This window comes from Mobula hypostoma, chromosome 9, assembly GCF_963921235.1.
Source record: "Mobula hypostoma chromosome 9, sMobHyp1.1, whole genome shotgun sequence".
Taxonomy (NCBI): domain Eukaryota; kingdom Metazoa; phylum Chordata; class Chondrichthyes; order Myliobatiformes; family Myliobatidae; genus Mobula; species Mobula hypostoma.
Window position 1 is genome coordinate 49,239,416 of NC_086105.1, and position 22,760 is coordinate 49,262,175.

The 22,760-nt window shown below is 40.8% G+C and overlaps 1 protein-coding gene and 1 long non-coding RNA gene across 2 annotated transcripts in view; one reads left to right on the forward strand and one right to left on the reverse strand.

Annotated features, from left to right (window-relative positions):
* The window catches only part of LOC134352236 (NACHT, LRR and PYD domains-containing protein 3-like), a 72,497-nt gene that overhangs the window by 37,201 nt on the left and 12,536 nt on the right, over positions 1–22,760 (forward strand). Inside the window, exons 4-7 of the mRNA XM_063059528.1 lie at positions 3,499–3,592; positions 16,634–16,800; positions 18,497–18,668; positions 18,768–18,833. Coding sequence (XP_062915598.1) covers positions 3,499–3,592; positions 16,634–16,800; positions 18,497–18,668; positions 18,768–18,833 — 499 coding nt within the window. The remainder of the gene's footprint in view (positions 1–3,498; positions 3,593–16,633; positions 16,801–18,496; positions 18,669–18,767; positions 18,834–22,760) is intronic.
* Positions 3,602–16,550, reverse strand: LOC134351710 (uncharacterized). Its single transcript, XR_010019239.1, has 3 exons — positions 13,050–16,550; positions 6,277–6,410; positions 3,602–4,893 (listed from the first exon to the last, which is right to left on the reverse strand). It is a non-coding gene; the product is annotated as an uncharacterized LOC134351710 (long non-coding RNA).

The window sequence follows — 22,760 nt, forward strand, 5'->3', positions numbered from 1 at the left end:
CAGTTTGACAACTTCTTGTGTGCCCTTATGGTCTATCCATTTCCCTCGGCAGGGTCTTTCTGTCCTTGGTTTTCCAACCCACCAATGTTTGCATCATTGGCAATTTTGGTTACAATGCGCACAGTCATCAGACATAAAATGAAGGAAGGGAATTCCAGACACATTATACTCTGTGTATTAGACATTTTGCCACTGAGACAAAGGTACCCCCAACTCTCGATTGTATTCAGCCTCTCAAAAGTTATAAACTACTATTGGATCTCCCCTCAGTTGCTGCAGAGAAAACCATTCAGGTTTGTCCAATCTCTCCTTATAGCACATCCCTCTAATCCAGGCAGCATCCTGGTAAATCTCTTCTGTACCCTCTCCAAAACCTCGACATCCTTCTATAATGAGGCGACCAGGCAATGGTCATTAATAGTTCGCAAATAGTTGAGAGAATACTGATTACTTTGCACTCCAAAAGTTGAAAATCACCTATTTATCCCAGTGATTGGTGGTCTGCCTGTCTTGGAAGGTGTCAAACTTCTTGAAGAACACCTGGTGTTCACATGTTCACCTCTCCACTCATCTTACTACTTTTGTTCTTTCAACAATTTGTTACAGAACAACAATGCTCAAACTAATTTAATCAATTTAGTTGCTGGTGAATGCCGCAGGCCAGGCAGCATCTCTGGGAAGAGGTACAGTCGACATTTCAGGCCGAGACCCTTCGTCTGACGAAGGGTCTCGGCCTGAAATGTCGACTGTACCTCTTCCTAGAGATGCTGCCTGGCCTGCAGCATTCACCAGCAACTTTGATGTGCTTTGCTTGAATTTCCAGCATCTGCAGAATTCCTCGTGTTTGCGTTAATCAATTTAGTGCTTTGTTTTAAAACTAGATAGTTTTTTCGTAAAGCTGGATAAAGATGGAAGTTTCATGGATTTCACAACTGAATTTATTATGCGATTTCTGGAGCAGACACATCGTTTCCAGTACTGTCTTATTTTTGCATCTGCATCTCTAGACGCAGCACTGCTGAATGTTCTGTAAAGCTGGAAATAACAGTGAATTTATTGAATGAAATCAGAAAGAGCTTAAAGGAGAACAGAGAAGCTATGAAATTGCAAATCAGCTGAATGTTCTGGTGTTTTCTCAATATGAAGTTCATAGCATGTGTGGTTAAGCTTGTTACTTCCATTTTCAATAGTTTATAGTGAGCCATTTCCTCCATTGCCAGAGCAAGCGCCCATTAGCACTGCAAGGAGTATCCTGCATATTATTTCCCTTCCAGCAGAAAATTGGAAAACTTGTAGAACAGGTGTGACAGACTTGTAGCAGAAGGAAAGGGTACTTGGAGAATTTGCAGTGTGTGAGTCATTTTGTGTGTATGTAAATAAAGAATGCAGAACTTTCTAATCATTGGGGAGTAGAAGGATGATATCTACAAATTCTGATGGGCATCCTGAAAAGGTCAATGTAGTTTCCAACTGGTTACTATTTTGTGGATCAAAGTAAAACTTTGACAAGGTGCCACACATGAAGCTGCTAAACAAGACCCTATAATATTACAGGAAAGATATTTGCATAGATAGAAGATTGGCTGACTGGTGGGCGGTAAAAACTAGGAATAAAGAGGGTCTTTTCTGGTTGGCTGTCAGTGACTAGTAAAGTTCCGCAGGGGTTGTTGGTGCGACCATTTTTTTTGCAAGTTATAGGTCAGTGATATGGATGTGGGAGTTAATGGCTTTGTGGCCAAGTTTGCAGATGATACAGAGGTAGATGGAGGGGCAGATAGTGTTCAGGAAGCAGGGAGTTTGCAGAATGACTTAGACTGGGAGAATGGGCAAAGAAGTGGCAGATAGAAAATAATGTAGGGAAATGTATGGTCATGCAATTTGGTAGGGGAATAAAGGCATTGACTATTTTCTAAACGAGGAGTAAATTTAGAAATCAGAGTTGCAAAGGTACTTGGGAGTGCAGCATTCCTTAAAAGTTAGCCTGCAGGTTGAGTTGGTAGTGTTATGTACCCCGTAACTGGGTTGCCAAACCAGCAGAAATGGAACGCTCGTTGGAATCTGGATTACTAGGAACTAATAAAGTTTTATTAAAGAAGTAAGTAATACAGTACACTAATCGTAAGGATATATATGTAACAGGTTAGCAATGATAATACACATATATACACAGAACTAGGGTAATAGGAATCAACCAAGCTCTATCGCAGTCTAGGGGTAAAATGATCAGTCTTAAGTGAAGCAGAGTTCAGTTTAGTGCAGCTTGCAGTAATCGCTGTTGTCGTACTGTTGGGGAGAGAGAGAGAGATGCAATTTAGTTTCAGGCAGACCTTCTGGATGTCTTCGCAGTTGGTTTCGGGCAGACCCTTTGATGTCTTCTATCCCGCTGTGGTCACTGACTGTGACCTCTCCGTTCCGGATACGATCGTTCTTCCGCAGTGAACCCGCTACCCAGGCAAGGGCGGACACACACCCTAGGTTCCCACCGATCGTACCTTTACACCCTGTGAGCCTCTGGTCGGTTCCCGCGAACTGGACCTCCAAACTTCCACCAACTTGTGGGGGCACACTGCTCTTCCCAGGGTCTCGTGCCTTAGCAAATCTGCTCCTTTTATCCCCCTGCTGGGGTATCACCTGTCCATCAAACTTCAAACAGTTCAGGTTCAAACTAACCAATCTGTCAATAGCTGAATTGTGTTTCTTTCCCGTTAATCCTCCCTTATTAGCATTTTGAATGTTTCTCCATTGTCTTTCTTATCTCTCTCATTAGCATCATCAGTCCGGTACCTCTGCTGGGCGTCACATATGACAGTAGTAAGGAAGTCAAATGTAATATTAGCATTCATTTTGAGAGGACTGGAATATCAAAGCAAAGATGAGGCTTTGAGGCATTAGTCAGACTGCACTTGAAATACAATGAGCAGTTTTGTGCCCCTTATCTAAGAAATGATGTACTAGTTTCGGAGAGGGTATAGAGGATGTTCACGGAATGATTCCAGGAATGAAAGGGTTAACAATCAAGCATATTTGATGGCCCTCTGCCTGTACTCACTGGAGTTTGGAAGAATTATTGGGGGATCTCATTGAAACCTATCGAATATTGAAAGGCCTAGATGGAGTGGATGTAAGGGAATGTTTCCAATCGTGGGGGAGCCTAGGACCAGAGGGCACTGCCTCAATGAACAAAGATGTTCCTTCAGAACAGAGATGAAGAGGGATTTCTTAATCAGAGAGGGTGGTGAATTTGTGGAATTTATTGCCGCAGACGGCTGTGGAGGTCAAATCATTGGGTATATTTTATGAAGAGCTTGATAGGTTCTTAATTAGTAAGAGCATCAACAATTATGGGGCAGTGATGGATAATAAATCAGCCATGATGGAAGGGCAGTGCAGACTCAGTTAGGTGAATGACCTAATTCTGCTCCTAGGTTTATAGTTTAAATGCCTTCCTACTCATCTCAGTTATTCCTTAAACCTCCTGGTGATTTTTTTTTATTACAGAGCATTGGAATTTGTGAACACCTGTCGTCATCATGGTTAAAGATACCGACAAGAAAGGGCTTGCAGCAAACCTCCACGCCAAAACAACACACAGGTCTGTGCAGCCTTTTGTAAAGTATGAAGGAGCTCATGATTTTTCGATCCACAGATCCTTTTAGGACTCCAAGAATGAGTGAAAACTTGTTGCTTCACGATCATTTATTTAAAGCTTAAACAAAGAAACGAATACAGAGCATATGAAATTAAAGGTAGAAACCTCAGAAAAAGACAAATGCAGGATACTAAAGCCAAAGACAAGGTGACGATTTTTGCAGAGACTGACACTTTTATACTGAGCTAAAGCCACATTCCTGAGGTAAACAAAGGATTAATGAAAGACACAGACATAGCATGTTTAACACTTAGCCAGTGAAAAATGAAAAGGTGATAAACCGTTATGTAACTGATAATGGGTCTCAGCCCAAAATATCAACTGTTCACTCTTTTCCATAGAGGCTGCCTGCCCTGCTGAGTTCCTCCAGCATTTTGTTGCTTGGATTTCCAGCATCTGTAGATTTTCTCATCTTTACATAACTAGTCTATTGTTTTGCCACCAGAAGGTGGAGTCTAACAGAATATATTGTGGAAATGATAAGTTAAAAATACCAGTTAAAATACAATGTTAAAATTTTCAAAGGTTTCAAAGGTACAGTTAATGTCAGAGAAATGTATATCATATACATTCTGAAATACTTTTTCTTTGCAACCGTCCACGAAAACAGAGGAGTGCCCCAAAGAATGAATGACAGATAAATGTTAGAACCCCACTGCTCCCCAGCTCCCCCCTCCCATGTGTAAGCGGCAGCAAAGCAACAATCCCCCCTCCCCCACCAGCAAAAAAGAGCATCGGCACCCACCACTGAGCACTCAAGCATGCAGCAAAGCAACAGCAAAGACACAGACTTGGAGCACCCCAAAGACAACTCATTCACCTGGTATTCAACATACCACAGGCTCTCTCTCTCCCTAATAAAGGAAAAAGAGGTGTCTCCGTTTCACAGTGGGAGGGGAGACGTAACAAATAACTGGCTGATTTATGACGTTAGAAGTCCATTGTGTTGTTTTTCTGAGCTCTCTGTCCAAAGAACTCAGGTCTCTTGGCACACAGCCAGCAGCCAGCTTGCTGCTTTTGATCTTCCATCTCCCACGACACACTGAATTCCTGCAGAGGCACCAACCTCGAGTTCGCCCGCCTTCAGAGCCTCGAGATCCTGAAAATCCAAAGGCGAGCTAATCTCCTAGGTCGCATCCTTGGCATATCGAACAATGGACAGTCGTGAAACCCTGAGAGCGGGTCCCATTCCCGCAAAGAACCGAAATCTGCGTGTAACTCCAGGTCTGGGTCTTCAAAAGAACCTTGAAAGGGAAAAATAGAGATATTAAAAATAGAAATAGAGCTGTTTCCAAAGATGCAAGCCGTTAGCTGCCATTGTCTCTCCTAACCTCCTCCTCCAAATATGTTACTAAAACTACAATTTCAGTCTTGCTATAAACTTATTAGTTCAACTAATACCCTTTTAAAAGCATAAAACAACCACCAATTCCAACAAGTATAAATGTTCTCCTTATAGTGATCCTGGAGCTGTTGCAAATTCAAAGTTCAGAGTAAATTTATTATCAATGTACATACAAGTCACCAAATATTACCTTGAGATTCATTTTCTAGCAGGCATTCACTGTAGAACAAATAAATATAATATAAATGGAAAAACTACACACAAAGTCTAACAAACAACTAATGTGCAAAAGACACACTGTTCAAATACACGAAAAAAATAAGTGGAACCCTCTCATCGTAGGCTCGTAATGAGTTAGCCATTACTGTAAATCCAACCGAATATTGAAGCTCTCAAGGCTTACAAAGGAAGAGGAAGTGGGATGTGGGCCAAGGAAGAAAAGTTAGCAAATACAGTGAAGAACAATCATGAGTGAAAAAAACAGGAGCCAACAAATAATTTTCATATTTGCATTTGTAAGTGAAAACCAGTGACTGAGGACAGAGGCTTCTTGAGGAACAAAGAGAACCGGGAAGCAGGAGGCAACCAAGCAGCGAAAGAAAGAAAACCAAACACTAATACCCAAGTAGAACAGTGATGGTGAGCAAAGCAGACACAATAGTAGGCCAGCAACAGTGGTGGGGTGTCCTATGCCATCTGAGTCGACAGTGTTCTCAAGGGAAGTAAGCAGAAACCTGTCATCATTGGGTTTGATGGGCAAAATGTGCTGTAACTCTCCAATCTAAATAAAAACAAAAGTGTTCAAAGGCTATTTAAAATTTTAGAAGCAGAGAAGATGTTATCTCATTGGAGAGTAGCATATGGTGTCACTGATTCAGCCACAGATACGCTCAGTTTTGCAAGCAGAATATCACACTAATGGAAAAAAAACACAGATTTTTCACTGGTTGTCAATTGTTGAAGAGAAGTTGTCCAACACTGACCCTTACTGGACACCCATTTGCCTTGAGGATAAAAATAATGGCGAAAGGGTAAAATATGTTGATTTCAATGAGGCATGTCAAGTAGAGATTTTAAACAGTTGGTGGTATGCCTATAGTTTAATTAGAATGTTTGTGTCTGAGTCACAGATCATACAGTGCAGAATCAGGCCTTTGACCCACAGTGCACATGTCAAACATCAATCTGCACCAATCCTATTTGTCAGCAGGTGATCCGTGGCGTACTGTATGTTTGCAATTTGAATACTCATCTAGGTTCTCCAAAAATATTGTGAGATCACCTGATTCACTACTTTGTTAGGTGTTTTGTCTCAGATTACAATGTCTGTCGGAGTGAAAAAAATTTCCTCAAGATCCCCTCTAAATCAGTTGATCTTCACCTTCAATTTATGTCCACTGGTCTTAGATATCTGTGCTGTAGAGACAAAAGATTCAAAGTAAATTAATTATCAGAATGCATAGATATCACCATATACTACTGAGGCAAACACGAGGAATTCTGCAGATGCTGGAAGTTCAAGCAACACTCATCAAAGTTGCTGGTGAACGCAGCAGGACAGGCAGCATCTCTAGGAAGAGGTACAGTCAACGTTTCAGGCCGAGACCCTTCGTCAGGACTAATTGAAGAAAGAGCTAGAAGAGCTGCCTGACCTGCTGCGTTCACCAGCAACTTTGATATGTGTTGCATATACTACTGAGTTTCATTTTTGTGCAGGTATTCACAGTGGAACAGAGAAATACAATAGAACCAATGAAAAACTAGACAAGACTGACAAACAACCGGAGTGCAAAAGAAGACAATCTGTACTATTTCAAAAAAAGTAATATTGAGAACATGAGCTGCAGAGTCCTTGAAAATGAAGTCCATAGGTTGTGGAATCAGTTCAGAGTTGAGGTGAGTAATGTTAGCCACACTGGCACAGGATGGTTGAAGGGAATAACTGTTCCTGAACCTGGTGGTATGAGACCCAAGTCTTCTGTACCTCCTTGCCTATGGTAGCAGCAACGAGAGCGCATGAACTGGATGCTACTCTCTTGTGGCAGCGCTTGTAGATGTGCTCTGTGGCGGGGAGGGCTTTGCTTGTGATAGACTGAGCTGCGTGCACCACTTTTTGCAGGCTTTTCTGTTTTGGGGCATTGGTGTCTCCCTTCCAGTCCACATTGGAACCAGTCAGGTTACTCTCCACTCTGCATCTATAGAGATTTGTCAAAGTTTTAGATGACATGCTGAATCTGTGCAAATTTCTAAGAATGTGGAGGCACTGCCCTGCCTTCTTTATGTTTTGTCATGAACCCAATCTGTAGCCTTCAAAATTTTATGCAGGTCTCTCATATTTCCCCTTGTCGGTCTCTGCTGCAAGGAAACAGCTAAAAGAGATGCAGTGTCTTCTGAAAGTGAAGGCAATAATCCAGATGTGCCAAATTTCATTTGTATAAACCTTCAGCATAACTTTCTGACTCTTGAACTCAGTGCCTTGACTAATAAAGACAAGCATGCTATGTACTTTCTTTACCATCCAATCAACTTGTGTGACCATTTCCATGGAGTGATGAACTTGGACCCCAAGATCAGTCTGTGCATCAGTACTGCTGAGTATCCTACCATGAACTATATACTTTCACTTTGAATTTAATCTCCCAAAGTGCAACACCTCACACTGGAATGGATTAAATGCCGTCTCCTCTTACTCTGCCCATACCTGCAACTGATGGAATCCTGCTGTGCCCTGTGGCAACATTCTGGACTATCTACTTGGCCACCAGTCTACAACCATACTAACCCACCTATCTGTTTTTTTTTTCATTCGAGTCATACCAAAAGACCATTTCACTGTGGATTCCATGTACGGTGACAAGCAAAAGTTTTGGCACCCCCGGTCAAAATATCTGTTACTGTGAGTAGAAGATGAACTGATCTCCAAAAGTCATAAAGTTAAAGATGAAACATTCTTTTCAACATTTTTAGCAAGATTGGTGTATTATTTTTGTTTTGTACAATTTTAGAGTGAAAAAAAGGAAAGGAGCACCATGTAAAAGTTTGGGCATGCCAAGAGATTTGATCTCTCAGATAACTTTTACCAAGGTCTCAGACCTTAATTAGCTTGTGTGACGAGAATACACATAGATTAAGATGTTAGCTGGCCTGTGCTGGCACCAGTGGGATCAGCAGTTGGTCTGCCACCTGTCTTCAGGAGAGAGAGAGATAAGGAAAACAATGGAGCAGCATTTGGAGATGTTAATGAAGGGACGGGAGAGTTTAACGGAAGGAGAGCTGTCAAGATCAGCTCCCCCTTTGAACCCTGAACTGTTTGAAGTGATGAACAGCAGGGGGATAAAAAGGGACAGATTCGCTAAGGCAAGACACACGACACCCCGAGGTAACGAGACCCTGGAAGTGGTGCGTCTCCCACAAGTCGGTGGGAAGTTTTGGACGGCTGGTCGCGGGATCAAGCCATAGATGTACAGGGTGGAAAGGCACGATCGGCGGGAACCTGGTATGTGTCCACCCTTGCCTGGGTGCCAGGTTCACCGCAGAGAAACGATCGTATCTGGAAACTGAGGGGTCACGGTCGGTGACCTCAGATGACATGACAAAGGGCTCGCACGAAAGCTGACTGCGAAGAATATTGAAGGTCTGTGTGGAAGCCATTTGAATATTCATTCGTTTTGCTCTCTCTCTCCTTCCCCCCACTGTCCATCTCCCACGGCAGCGATTACTGCGAACTGAACTGAACTAAATTGAACTGAACTTTGCGTAACTTTGAAACTGGTCATTTACCCCTAGACAACGATAGAGCTTGATTGATCCTGTTATCTTAATTCTGTGTACATGTGTGTTTATCATTGCTGAACTGTTGCATTTATTATCCTTTTGATTAGAGTACTGTGTTGCTTGTTTCTTTAATAAAACTTTCTTAGTTCTAGTAATCCAGACTCCAACTGAATGATCCATTTCTGCTGGTTTGGCAACCCAGTTATGGGGTACGTAACACTTGTTAGGGCTATGGCTTGTTCACAGTCATCATTAGGAAAGACCAGGTGATGCAAATTTCTAAGCTTTATAAATACCCTGACTCCTCAAACCTTGTCCCAACAGTCAGTAGCCATGGGCTCCTCTAAGCAGCTCCCTAACACTCTGAAAATTAAAATAGATGATACCCACAAAGCAGGAGAAGGCTATAAGAAGATAGCAAAGCGTTTTCAGGTAGCCGTTTCCTCAGTTCGTAATGTAATTAAGAAATGGCAGTTAATAGGAATGGTGGCGGTCAAGTTGAGGTCTGGAAGACCAAGAAAACTTGCTAGAAAGGCAAATATCAAAACCCCCGCTTGACTGCAAAAGAACTTCAGGAAGATTTAGCAGACTCTGGAGTGGTAGTGCACTGTTCTACTGTGCAGCAACACCTGCACAAATATGACCTTCGTGGAAAAGTCATCAGAAGAAAACTTTTCCTGCATCCTCACCACAAAATTCAGTGTCAGAAGTTTGCAAAGGAACATCTAAACAAGTCTGATGCATTTTGGAAACAAGTCCTGTGGACTGATGAAATTAAAATAGAACTTTTTGGCCACAATGAACAAAGGTATGTTTAGAGAAAAAAGGGTGCAGAATTTCATGAAAAGAACACCTGTTAAGCACAGGGGTGGATCGATCATGCTTTTGGCTTGTGTTGCAGCCAATGGCATGGGGAACATTTCACTGGTAGAGGGAAGAATGAATTCAGTTAAATACCAGCAACTTCTGGAAGCAAACATCACACCATATGTAAAAAAAAGCTGAAGATGAAAAGAGGATGGCTTCTACAACAGGATAATGATCCTAAACACACCTCAAAATCCACAATGGACTACCTCAAGAGGTGCAAGCTGAAGGTTTTGCCATGGCCCTCACAATTCCCCGACCTAAAAATCATCAAGAATCTGTGGATAGACCTCAAAGGAGCAGTGCATGCAAGACAGCCCAAGAATCTCACAGAACTAGAAGACTTTTGCAACGAAGAATGGGCGAAAATCCCCCAAACAAGAATTGAAAGACTCTTAGCTGGCTGCAGAAAGCGTTACAAGCTGTGATACTTGCCAAAGGGGGTGTTACTAAGTACTGACCATGCAGGGTGCCCAAACGTTTGCTTCGGGCCCTTTTCCTTTTTTATTTTGTAACAGTAAAAGAAGGAAATAATAAGTAATCTTAAAATATTAAATGTGTCATCTTTAACTTTTTGCCATTTGGAAATCAGATCATCTTTTACTCGCTTAGCTATTCACAGAAATTTTGACCAGGGGTGCCCAAACTTTTGCATGCTACTGTATCTTAAACTTTTTTGGCTGAGCCTATTGGGAGAAACCTTTTTGAGTGCCTTACTAAAATCCATGCAGACAATATCCAATGCTCTACTTTCATAGACGAATTTCGTCACCTCCAAAAAATTCATTCAGGTTAGCAAGGCATGGCCTGACCTACCTGAATTTAGTCTTCTAAGTCTCTCCAGCTGGCATGTTGGTTCACCTTATAGAATAACTGAAGTGACTATCAGGCACAATCATATTAAACGGCTGGGTAGGGAAAATGGTTGTTTGTTCATTTCCATGGATGCTGCCTGATTACCTGACTTCTGAGTTCCTCCCAGCATATGTGTGTATTTCAAGCAGCTGAAGAATTTCTTGTGTGGCCTATTCCAAATTTATTTACTCTGATAAAGAGTTTACAACATTTGCTCCACAAGTATGTATCTGTGATCCGATAGCAGTATTTATTTTCACAAGAGTTGCTGCAGATGCTGGAAATACAGCTGGAAACATCGGGACTGGAAAGCAGGGGGAAAGGGGCCAGAATAAGTTGGGGGGTGTAAGCAGTAGTACAAACTGGCAGTTGATCGGTGAAAGCAGGTGAGAGGGAGGGTAGGTGGATGGAAGAGGAGGGGAATGAAGTTAGAATCTTGGAGGTGATAGGTGGAAGAGGTAAAGAGCTGAAGGAGGAATCTGATAGGGGAGGATAGTGGGTTATGGGAGAAAGGGAAAGGGGTGGTAAAAGATGGAGGTGATGGGCAGATAACGAGAAAATGAGTATATTGGGAGCTACAATTGGAAGGTACTTGCCCCTCTTTATCTATTCCTCATTCTAGCTCTCCTCTTACCCTCCTTCCTCTTCTCACCTGCCCATCACCTCTGTCTGGTGCCTAATCCTTCCCTTTCTCCCATGGTCCACTCTCCTGTCCTATCAGATTACTTCAACCTATCACCTCCGAGCTTCTTATTTCTTCCCCCCCACCTTCCCCCTCACCTGTTTTCACCTATCACGCCAGCTTGTAATGCTCCCCTTACCCCTGCCCCACCTCTTATTTGGCTTCTTCCTCTTCCTTTCCAGTCTAGACGAAGGGCCTCAGCCTAAAACTTTGACTGTTTATTCCCTTTCATAGATGCTGCCTGATGTGCCATAACTTGCTGAGTGCCTCCAACATTTTGGTTGCAATAGCCATACTTGTTTACACATAATACCTGTTTCAAAAAAATCTGTGTACATGTGTATGTGTTTATGTATTGTGTGTGTGTGTATATATATATATTTTTTTTTATATATATATTGTAACTGATGATGGATAAACAATTGCTTTGGTGATATCTTTGGTTATTCGTACTAACAAATGGTGTATCGGCAGTCATGTGTTGCACATTTTATTGTTTTCTAGATCTCCCTCCAAAGGTTGTTCCTCTTCCATAGAAAGAGCTATATCTGGCATTTCTTGTCACTAGGGTAATTGGAGGTCCATAGAGAGTAAAGACCCTGCAACTCCAGGAGCCAAAATTGCCGGAGGTATTGTCATACATTTGTTTGAAATGTAATTTATGTCCTGACAGAGATTAATGTTAATTAAGTGTCACGGACCCCGTGACGGGGATAAAGAACCAGCAGAGATGGAAAACACTTTGGGGTCTCGTATTGCTATAAACTACTAATATTTATTAGTAAGTACGCAATACAGTAATATAAATGTAAATAAATCAAACAGGTTAGCAATGATTATATATAAAAGTAAATAAATCAGTAAGTGTGGAAATGTATGTATGAAAACCAAGTTTCTTTAAGTCTAGGGGTAAAAAGATACAGTCTTACGATGTTGAGTAAAGTTCAGTTCAGTTCGTGGTATTTAGTTGAGTAGTGATGGAGAGAGAGAGAGAGTTGAGTCTTCAGGTGAGCTGATGCCGTCGATCTTCTCGTCGTCCTCCGAAATCCTTTACAAGTCACCGACTGTGACTTTAACCAGGGGGACCGGTCTTCTGTGGTGGAGCTATCACCCGGGTGAGGGTGGATACATAGACAACTCCCCACCAGTCAACCCCTTCTTCACCAATGGAATAACAATTTGGATCGATCCGCCTGATCGATCCTTCAAAACCCACTTCCTCTGCAGGCACAACAATGCTCATTCAGTGTCTAGATCATGTGTCTGAGGTCTGTATCATCTGACCTCTCATTTATTTCTCTGTGCTGAGCATCACCTGTCATTCAAAGAGTCCCTCCTTCCTTTGTCTGTAAAGGAGTGCACAAGCAGGCAACCTGTCCTTGGAAGTAACATCAACAATCTGCCTTTGGTTACCATAGCAACCTACGAGCTGCTCGGTGCTGTCTCCAACTCCAAACTCAGTAAAAATCCAAAGTTACTTCCAATGCCTTAAAGTGACAGTCCAACCATTAATCTTCGTCTCTCTCTCTCTCTCTTCAAAAGCAACATATGAGTGGTAACTAACTCTGTCTCTCTCTCCTTTCCAAACAAACCATCAATGATAAATGTCTCTCTCCAAACAGTTAATAGGGGCACTCCTGGATCCCCTCACATAAGATAATAACACAAGTAGTGGTAGTAAAACAATCAGATAGCATAGAGCAGGGGTGGCCAACCTTTTACATTCCATGCATCAATTTTTTCACTCACGAGTTCAGATGCACCATACAACTCTTGTACCCCCATTCAATTCTTCTAAAAATATGTTAATATAGACATATTTAGCATTTTTACATGATATATTTAATTAATATAAAAACAAGATAAACATTACTTACCTTAATGAAACTTTTGAGTCTGTTTTGATTTCGCCAAGCTTTTAATGTTTGGAGTTAAATTAGTTACTGAGAGCAGCAGAGAATTCTTCAAATTTGAATCAGTCAATCATGATGTAGTTTTGTTTTTAATCAATCTCATGGCTGAAAATACTTGTTCACATCTGTACATCGTTCTGAAACGACAGCTCTGGGCAAATTTTCTTAGTTCTGGAAACTGTTCACAGGGTAATGATCGCCAGAAATTAATCATGTCAGAAGCATTTGGGACTGAGGGAAGCTCATCAAATTTCATGTTCAATAATGAATTTGTTTTCAAGTCAATAAGTTCCATTTGTACGTTACTAGGCATCTCCATGATTTTTTTGTTAACTAATTGAAAGTGGGTTTATAAATGCAAGAATGCAGTCTTCTTTAGCAAAATCACGAAAATGACTTTTAAATGACTCTTGCAATAACCTGATTTTTTCAATATATTTTGTAAAATTGCCATTATCTTCAGCACATTCACTCTGCTCTTTTAAGTGCAGAAACTGGCTCAAATCCTCATTTTCTAACTGAGAAGTGAACAGTTTTAACTTCATCTTGAATTCATTGATATCATTTACTAAACTAGAAACAATTTGTTCTTGCCCTGGAGTTTCAAATTTAGATCATTGAGATGGCTGGTAACATCAACTAAAAATGCTAAATCAAATAGCCAATTATTATCACATAAAAGGGCTCTTTCCTCAAGCAGCTCATTTTTCTCTTCCAGAAAATTATGAACAGTATTTTTCAGTTTCCAAAATCTTCTCAGAACCTGTCCTTTAGAAAGCCAGCACACCTCGCAATGAAGGACGAGGTCGCCATATTCCAAATCTAACCATTCACAGTATTCTCTGAATTCTCATCTGTTTAATCCTCTTGCTCTAATTTTATTCATGCATTTCACAACCAGTAACATAACATGCTGCAAATTTAAAGTTTTTCCACACAGTAACACTTGATGTATAATCCAGTGATACTTTTGTAGAGGACAACCTAAAAAGTTTTCAAGCAAAGTTGTAGTCTCATCGGCTTTACCTATCATTGATGGCGTTCCATCAGTACAAACACCGATGAGTTTACTAGAATCTAGTTGTAGATTTACTAGGCATGATTTTACTTTGTCAAATATCTGACTCTCTGACGGTGGTGTCTGAAAAGAGGATGCTGTCCAAGTTGCATGCCATCTTGGACAATGTCTCCCATCCACTACATAATGTACTGGTTGGGCACAGGAGTACATTCAGCCAGAGACTCATTTCACCGAGATGCAACACAGAACGTCATAGGAAGTCATTCCTGCCTGTGGCCATCAAACTTTACAACTCCTCCCTTGGAGGGTCAGACACCCTGAGCCAATGGGCTGGTCTTGGACATATTTCCTGGCATAATTTACATATTACTATTTAACTATTTATGGTTTTATTACTATTTAATTATTTATGGAGCAACTGTAACGAAAACCAATTTCCCCTCAGGATCAATAAAGTATGACAACGACTATGACTATGTCTGATCTTTTTGTTTTTCCATGAAGCGACTCAAGACTATAAGTTCTTCAATGACACTAAAATGATCAATTCCACTTATAAAAGTGCTTAACTCGGCTACATCACATATGTCAGCAGATTTGTCCAAAGCTAAAGAAAAGAAAGTACAAGCATGGACAAGGTCTTTCAGTTTCTCAGATACATCATGACAGAGTTCTTCGATATGTCTTGTAATTGGTTGCTTTGAAAGAGCAATTTCATCTACTTTCCTTTTGATATTTTTATCACCAAGACATCTTGCAAATATTTGGAGATAAGGCTTAACAATTTCTTCTCCATCAGAGAAAGACTTCCGTTTTTTGGCCAACGCTAAAGCAATTTCGTAGGACGTTTCTGTCATCGCCAAACTTTCACAACTTGTTTTAACAAATATATTTTGTCTTCTTTTGATTTCTTCCTTTTTCTTAATCACATATTCTTTCCATAACTCAGACCCAAGCACAGGCTTCAGTTTTCCTTCTATTTCAGTCTGATGTTGTGTTTTATAGTGTCTATTAAGATTATGTCATCTATTATGTGAGAAAGTGTTTTCACAAACAATGCACAACGATTTTCCTGACGGACCCGCTATAAATAAGAACCCATTTTCCCACTGTTCGTTGAATTCACACTTACTATCACTTTCTGCTTTTCTTTTGCTCATTTTCTTTTCCACCGTGATAGGTAACTGAATGTAAAAACAAGGCTTAATTTTCGAAAAAGTTCAAAACTGCAAATGTTCACAGAGGACAAACAAAGCACAACTCTGTAGCACACGAGTGTCAGTTGTAAACTGAGTGGCGAAAACCTGCGATGCACCGCTAGTGCAGATGCTTGGCGCCTCAGGATCAAACAAGTATCAAACGTGCATTGAACAGTTATGGAACAACTACAGAACAAAAGTCCTTCTTTCCTAGTTTGACTCATTGAACACTTTTTTAAAATTGAAAACAGATTAATGTCAAAGAAGATAACATTCGCCAAAAGATGTGCACGAAATAATAAAATCACTAAAAATAATTGCTAAGGTTTAGATTTATTCTCAATAAAACCCATTTCTAGCTCTAAGCTACTTAAATTCCTGTTATAGATTTTTTTTCTACAAATTGGTTTTTGGTTAATACTTTTTGCATGAGTAGGCTTACTTTTTTGTTATTATCACTGGGGTGCAATGCTTCACTTCTAATCATCCGATGTGTCACTTTTGCCGCATGCGCCGTAGGTTGGCCATCCCTGGCATAGAGTGTTAGACAATATAAAGAGGTATCATTGGTAGGAGCCCTAACCTTTGGTTCCCTAGTAATAGAAACTTGGAGTGTCGCTGTTCAACCAAGCAAATGTCTGGACTGCAATTCAGGAGGCCAGCTTCAGTGTCGGGTGCAATTATACAAAGAACTATTCAGTACCGCCATATTGTGAGATTGCACTGTCATATAAACCTGCAGGGAAAATGTCCTCTTGGGTCCGAGAGACACAAATAGACTGGAAGAGGTGAGCCAACATTGTGTAAGAGCAGGTAATGAGTAATACTAACAGAAGAAATTATCCAGAAGGATACTTTTATGTCTGCCGTTCAAGATTGACAGTCATTACTTTGTGGCAGTATCTGTCCGAGTGAACAGCTGCAGGTACCTGCAGTTACAAAGCTGCAATGATACTGTTCATAACATTTCAATTTGCTCAGAGAAAATAAGTGAAATATTCGCTGGGACGATTCCTGAGGAAACGTAAAATAAGTGTGTTTGATACTCATTTGTTAGAAGTAAGAGGTGATCTAATTGAAACGTGCATTTCTGTGGGGTAGCCAGTATATCAGGAATATTTGTAAAGCATTGGATATTTCCAAGTGTACATGAAAAGGGGTACCCTTAACAGACACTCCAGATGAGGTACTGTGGAGGGTAAGGGAAGGCAAAAGAGAATTAATATATATTTTATATGAAGCTTTTTTTTGCGCGAAGGAAGGGTTGGAATACCCATCAGGATAGACATTAAATGAATATTCTGTTCTAACACCAGTTTTCTTCACAGATCCAATGTTCATAATTACTGAAATCCTGACAACGTGGGATGATGACCAACTTATTGAGTTGACAAGCATTTGTGAGGATAGACTAAAGGAGGCAATTGAAGAGGCAGTGCACAAAGTCAGTTTCGTGTTGGCCTATGAGAAATATTTCAGTGAACGTGAACACGAGGTGAGTTTGATAGAGGGTGCCTGTTTAGATTACTGCATTTCTGATTGGATATTTAAAATGCAAGTTTATGAAAAGAAATCAAGAAAATGAGGAAGAAGCAAAAGAACAGCATACACTAAAATGTAGAAATCGTTATGCAAGAATGTGAAAATCTCTAGAGGATTTGCCAATTTCTGCTCAATGGCCCAGAAAACTTATCTTTCAATATTAATGTATCAATGTCCTCATCAAATGTGGGCACTAAATTTTCATCTGTGATCTCTTTACGTACAAGAACAAACAGGGATATCAGGTTTCAGCAGTTTTCTAGAATTCAGATATGGTTGCCAAAATATGTGATATGTTCCCTTCCACTGGAAAGAATGCTGCAGATGCTGGGAATCCCCCTTCCTCTCCAATCCTGATGAACGGCCTTGGCCCGAGACGTTCATTACTCTTTTCCATAGACGCTGGCTGGCCTGCTGAGTTCCTCCAGCATTTTGTGTGTTACTCAAACTATATATTTGCAACCTCCCACCAGTGATTAGGTAGACACTGTTGTCTGCAAACATTGTACGCTGCTGGTTCATGGAGGGAAACCACTCAGTTACATTGACTCTAATTTGAGTTTGTTATATTTACATTTCACCCATTTTCTTTTATTCTATTGTTTATCACTTTTGCTGTCTTTATCTTATGGAGTAAAATGAGTTATTGACAAATTTGAGTAAATGCAAGTTTAATATAAAGGTCCAATCGTACTTTGTCTTCATCGCCACTATGTTCTGTTGGGCAAATCTCCAGAATTACTTCCCATCACAGACCAAACCCAAATCTTTATGTGATTTTCTGGGTAAAAAATATCAAGGCACATCAATCACTCCCTTTAATGCTTTCTGAAATTTGTACCAGAGTATCAAGCTCAGCCTTCAGTTCCACTTTACCTTGTGCAGGTGACATCTTGCTGGGGAATAAACTAATAAGATGCAAATTGAGTGCAGTTTTGCTAGCCTCATTGCAGGAAAAATATAGGGGCTTTGTAGAAGGTGCAGAAGAGGATTGTGTGAATGCTGCCCGGGTTGGAATATATGAACGACAAGAGGCTGGACAGACTTGGGTTGATTTTCTCTGGAGCATCAGAGCTTAAGGATGTAATAGTAATTTATAAAATGATTAAAGGCATATATGGGGCAGACAGCTTCTTTTTCTAAGGACAGAAATGTCAAAAACTAGAGGACGCATATTTAAGGTGAGAGGCGGAACAGTTAAAGGAGACATACGGGGCAACCTTTTAGCCCGAAAGTGATGGGTGTCTACAAGAGTCTGCTAGTGTGAAAGTAAGTACAATAGTGTGTTCGAGGTTTTTAAATACATGTGAGAATATGCATGGAATGGAAGGATATGGACAATGTAAGGGTATAAGACAACTAGTTTAGTTCAACATTATGATCGTCACAGACATGGTAGGCCGAAAAGCTATTCCTGTGTTGTACTGTTCAATAAACTTCAAGATTTTCACTGTCTGTAATTCACAGGCATAATGTTTCTAATTTCCACTTCGAGTAACTTGATTTTTTTTTTGTCACAATTTACTGACTTGAGAAAGTTGACAAATATTCAGACCCTGCTGGTTATGGATCAGACTGCTTTTCAGTTCTGGCAGCATCTGGGAGATCCCACTGCTAAGCAGTTCCTTGTTTTCTCATTCTCTTTACAGGATGTCGTTAAGATTGCAGAGAAAGAAAATCGGGCAAATGCTTGCAAACTCTTCCTCCGTCTGGTGAGGGGAAAAGATTCCCAAGTCCAAAGGTTGATATGGAAATCCTTTGTGAAAATGCACCACATCGTACCAAAACTGGGTGAATTGCTGAAGGAGATACAGGGGCTTGGTACAGTAAAACTGCATGTTAAATTCATTATTTAATCCAAATTTCATATCTTTCATCAGAAAGGAACATGCATCTGATTTTGTGTCATGATTTCAGCAGGTTCTGATCCTGTTGAATGCTGGAAGGCCATGCAAGGTTTATTGGACCTACCTTCTCACCTGCGAGGTAAGCTACGATGGGAAAATGTGCATTCCATATTAGAGAACCTTGACACCTGTATGGTGTAGCAGAGAGGGTAAACAAAGGATGGGATGTTGAGATTATCAGGGAAGTTAGGTAATGGAGAATGAAGAAGACTGGATGCTGAGCATGAATGTCCTGCTTTAATATTGTATATTCTTTAAAAGTAAAGTTAAGAAATGCAAACATTCAGCCATGAGACCATTCTTCTGTTTAATAACAAAGCCCGACTTTCTACATCAACTGCACTTATCAATACTTTCCCATATTCCTTGATTCCATGGATCCCCTAATGCCCATTGGTTATGTTCTTGAATGTATTGAAATTGCCCATGCATACTAAAGAGATGAAGGTTTCCAAGGTCACATTGCCTTGTCTTACCAAAATCTTGTACGATTTGTGCATTGTTTTAACCCTCCAGCAAGTCTCTCATTCCAAAAGCACAGAAAACCATTGGTTCATTGCACTTGCCATTCCTGGAAGCAATCTGATATGAAGAACTACGCTCTGTGGTCGCTTTATTGGGTACAGAAGTGGAGTCCGCTGTGGTCTTCTGCTATCATCCGACCATTTCAAGGTTCAACGTGTTGTGCATTCAGGGATGTTCTTCTGCACACCAGTTATAACGTTTGCTTATTTGAGTTACTGTTCTCTTCCTGTTGGCTGAACCAGTCTGGCCATTCTCCTTCCCTATATCATTAATAAGGCATTTTCACTCACAATAACAGTTGCTCACTGGATTTTCTTTTTGTGTTTTCGCACCATTCTTTGTAAGCTCTTGAGACTCTTGTGCATGAACACTCCAAGAGTTCGGTAGTTACTGAGATACTCGAATCATAAGACCATAAGACAAAGGAGCAGAAGTCGGCCATTCGGCCCATCGAGTCTGCTCTGCCATTTTATCATGAGCTGATCCATTCTCCCATTTAGTCCCACTCCCCCGCCTTCTCACCATAACCTTTGATGCCCTGGCTACTCAGATACCTATCAATCTCTGCCTTAAATACACCCAATGACTTGGCCTCCACTGCTGACCGTGGCAACAAATTCCATAGTTTCACCACCCTCTGGCTAAAAAAATTTCTTCGCATCTCTATTCTGAATGGGCACTCTTCAATCCTTAAGTCATGCCCTCTTGTACTAGACTCCCACATCATGGGAAACAACTTTGCCACATCCACTCTGTCCATGCCTTTCAACATTCAAAATGTTTCTCTGAGGTCCCCCCTCAGTCTTCTAAACTCCAAGGAATACAGTCCAAGAGCAGACAAACGTTCCTCATATGTTAACCCTCTCATTCCCGGAATCATTCTAGTGAATCTTTTCTGTACCCTCTCCAACGTCAGCACATCCTTTCTTAAATAAGGAGACTAAAACTGCCCACAGTACTCCAAGTGAGGTCTTACCAGCACCTTATAGAGCCTCAACGTCACATCCCTGCTCCTATACTCTATTCCTCTAGAAATGAATGCCAACATTGCATTCGCCTTCTTCACCACCGACTCAACTGGAAGTTAACCTTAAGGGTATCCTGCACGAGGACTCCCAAGTCCCGTTGCATCTCAGAACTTTGAATTCTCTCCCCATTTAAATAATAGTCTGACCATTTATTTCTTCTGCCAAAGTGCATAACCATACACTTTCCAACATTGTATATCATTTGCCACTTCTTTGCCCATTCTTCCAATCTATCCAAGTTTCTCTGCAGACTCTCTGTTTTCTCAGCACTACCGGCCCCTCCACCTATCTTTGTATCATCAGCAAACTTAGCCTCAAAGCCATCTATTCCATAATCGAAATCATTGATGTACAATGTAAAAAGAAGCAGCCCCAACATGGACCCTTGTGGAAAACCACTGGTAACCGGCAGCCAACCAGAATAGGATCCCTTTATTCCCACTCTCTGTTTCCTGCCAATCAGCCAATACCCTATCCACGGATGTAACTTTCCCGTAATTCCATGGGCTCTTATCTTGTTAAGCAGCCTCATGTGTGGCACCTCATCAAAGGCCTTCTGAAAATCCAAATATACAACATCCACTGCATCTCCCTTGTCTAGCCTACTTGTAATTTCCTCAAAAAATTGTAATAGGTTTGTCAGACAGGATTTTCCTTTAAGGAAACCATGCTGAGTTCTGCCTATCTTGTCATATGCCTCCAGGTACTCCGTAACCCTATCCTTGACAATCAACTCCAACAACTTCCTAACCACCAATGTCAAGCTAACAGGTCTATAATTATCTTTTTGCTTCCTTGCCCCCTTCTTAAATAGCGGAGTGACATTTGCAATCATCCAGTCCTCCGGAACCATGCCAGAATCTATTGACTTTTGAAAGATCATCACTAATGCCTCCGCAATCTCCACAGCTAATTCCTCCAGAACACGAGGGTGCATTCCATCTGGTCCGGGAGATTTATCTACCCTTAGACTACTCAGCTTCCTGAGTACTTTCTCTGTCGTAATTGTGACTGCGCACACTTCTCTTCCCTGACACCCTTGAGTGTCCAGTATACTGCTGTCTTCCTCAGTGAAGACTGAAGCAAAATACTCGTTCAGTTCCTCCGCTATCTCCTTATCTCGCATTACAATTTCTCCAGCATCATTTTCTATCAGTCCTATATATCTACTCTCACCTGTCTTTTACTCTTTATATACTTGAAAAAGCTTTCAGTATCTTCTTTGATATTATTTGCTAGCTTCCTTTCATAATTTATCTTTTCCCTCTTAATGACCTTCTTAGTTTCCTTTTGTAAGCTTCTAAAAACTTCCCAATCCTCTGTCTTTCACTAATTTTTGCTTTCTTGTATGCCCTCTCCTTTGCTAGATAAGGGTGTCAAAGGTTATGGGAAGAAGACAGGAGAATGGGGTTGAGAGGAATAATAAACCAGTCATGATGGCTCAGATTTGATGAGCTGGAAGACCAGAATTAGGCCATATATTTTATGGACTCTTGGGAAGTTTGTGTTTGGTGTAACTGGTAAATCCGGTTATATCCAAAGATTTATTCTGGGTTAAATTGCCAAAATGAGCAAGGCTGGCAGATAGACTGGAAGACAATCTAACCGTTGATTCCCAGTTAGCAAAGATATTGATGGAAGAGCAGATGAACTGGTGTGGTGGAGGGTGAAGTATATAGATTGCTCATAGGTTGGTAATCTGATTGACCACTGGATGGGTCTTCTGCATTTTCCTGCTTGAGGAACTTTGTCTGTATTCTGTGTTGATTATCTGAAGATGCTGAAGTTGACACAGGAAGATGTGAGGATCTGAAGGATGGATTTAGAATCACAGGAGATCTATACAGAGAAAATATTTAAAAAAACAAGGTTCTCCCTTTTGGAGGAGTGAGTAACTAGGTGACAAAAAGCCTGGCTATCTAGACATGAACATTGAATTAGGTAGATTCGTTTGCAGTATTTAATGATCAGGATGAGCATCTGAAGGGGAAGAATGTGTAGGGCTATTGGAGAGGGTGGGACTTGGAGTTGTTTGTTTCACATTTTTGACTCAATGGGCCAGATGCTCCCTCTCCATGTGTACCATTCTGTGATTGTACAACACCCAGTTCATCCCAGCTGCAGAAACAATGAAACTTTCGGCAACTTGCAGTCAATCCACTATCAGGTCATGTAGCACCTTGTCTGCTCCCCACACTGTAAGGTAATTCAGATGGAAGACCAGCAATTTTGTAGCAGGCTCCTCTATCAAGGTTTATATCATGCAGATCTCCTCTAGGTCTTGAACATTTTCAGTAAGATTTAACTCTAAATGATTTAACTGCATTTAACTCTCTGTGCACATCATTTAAGCAAGGATTTAATTGCAATGAACCTCTTTTCCACTTCTATACTGCCCCAACTCCTACATCTACTGTAGGTCTGATTATTGCTCCAAATTAATGGCATATTGG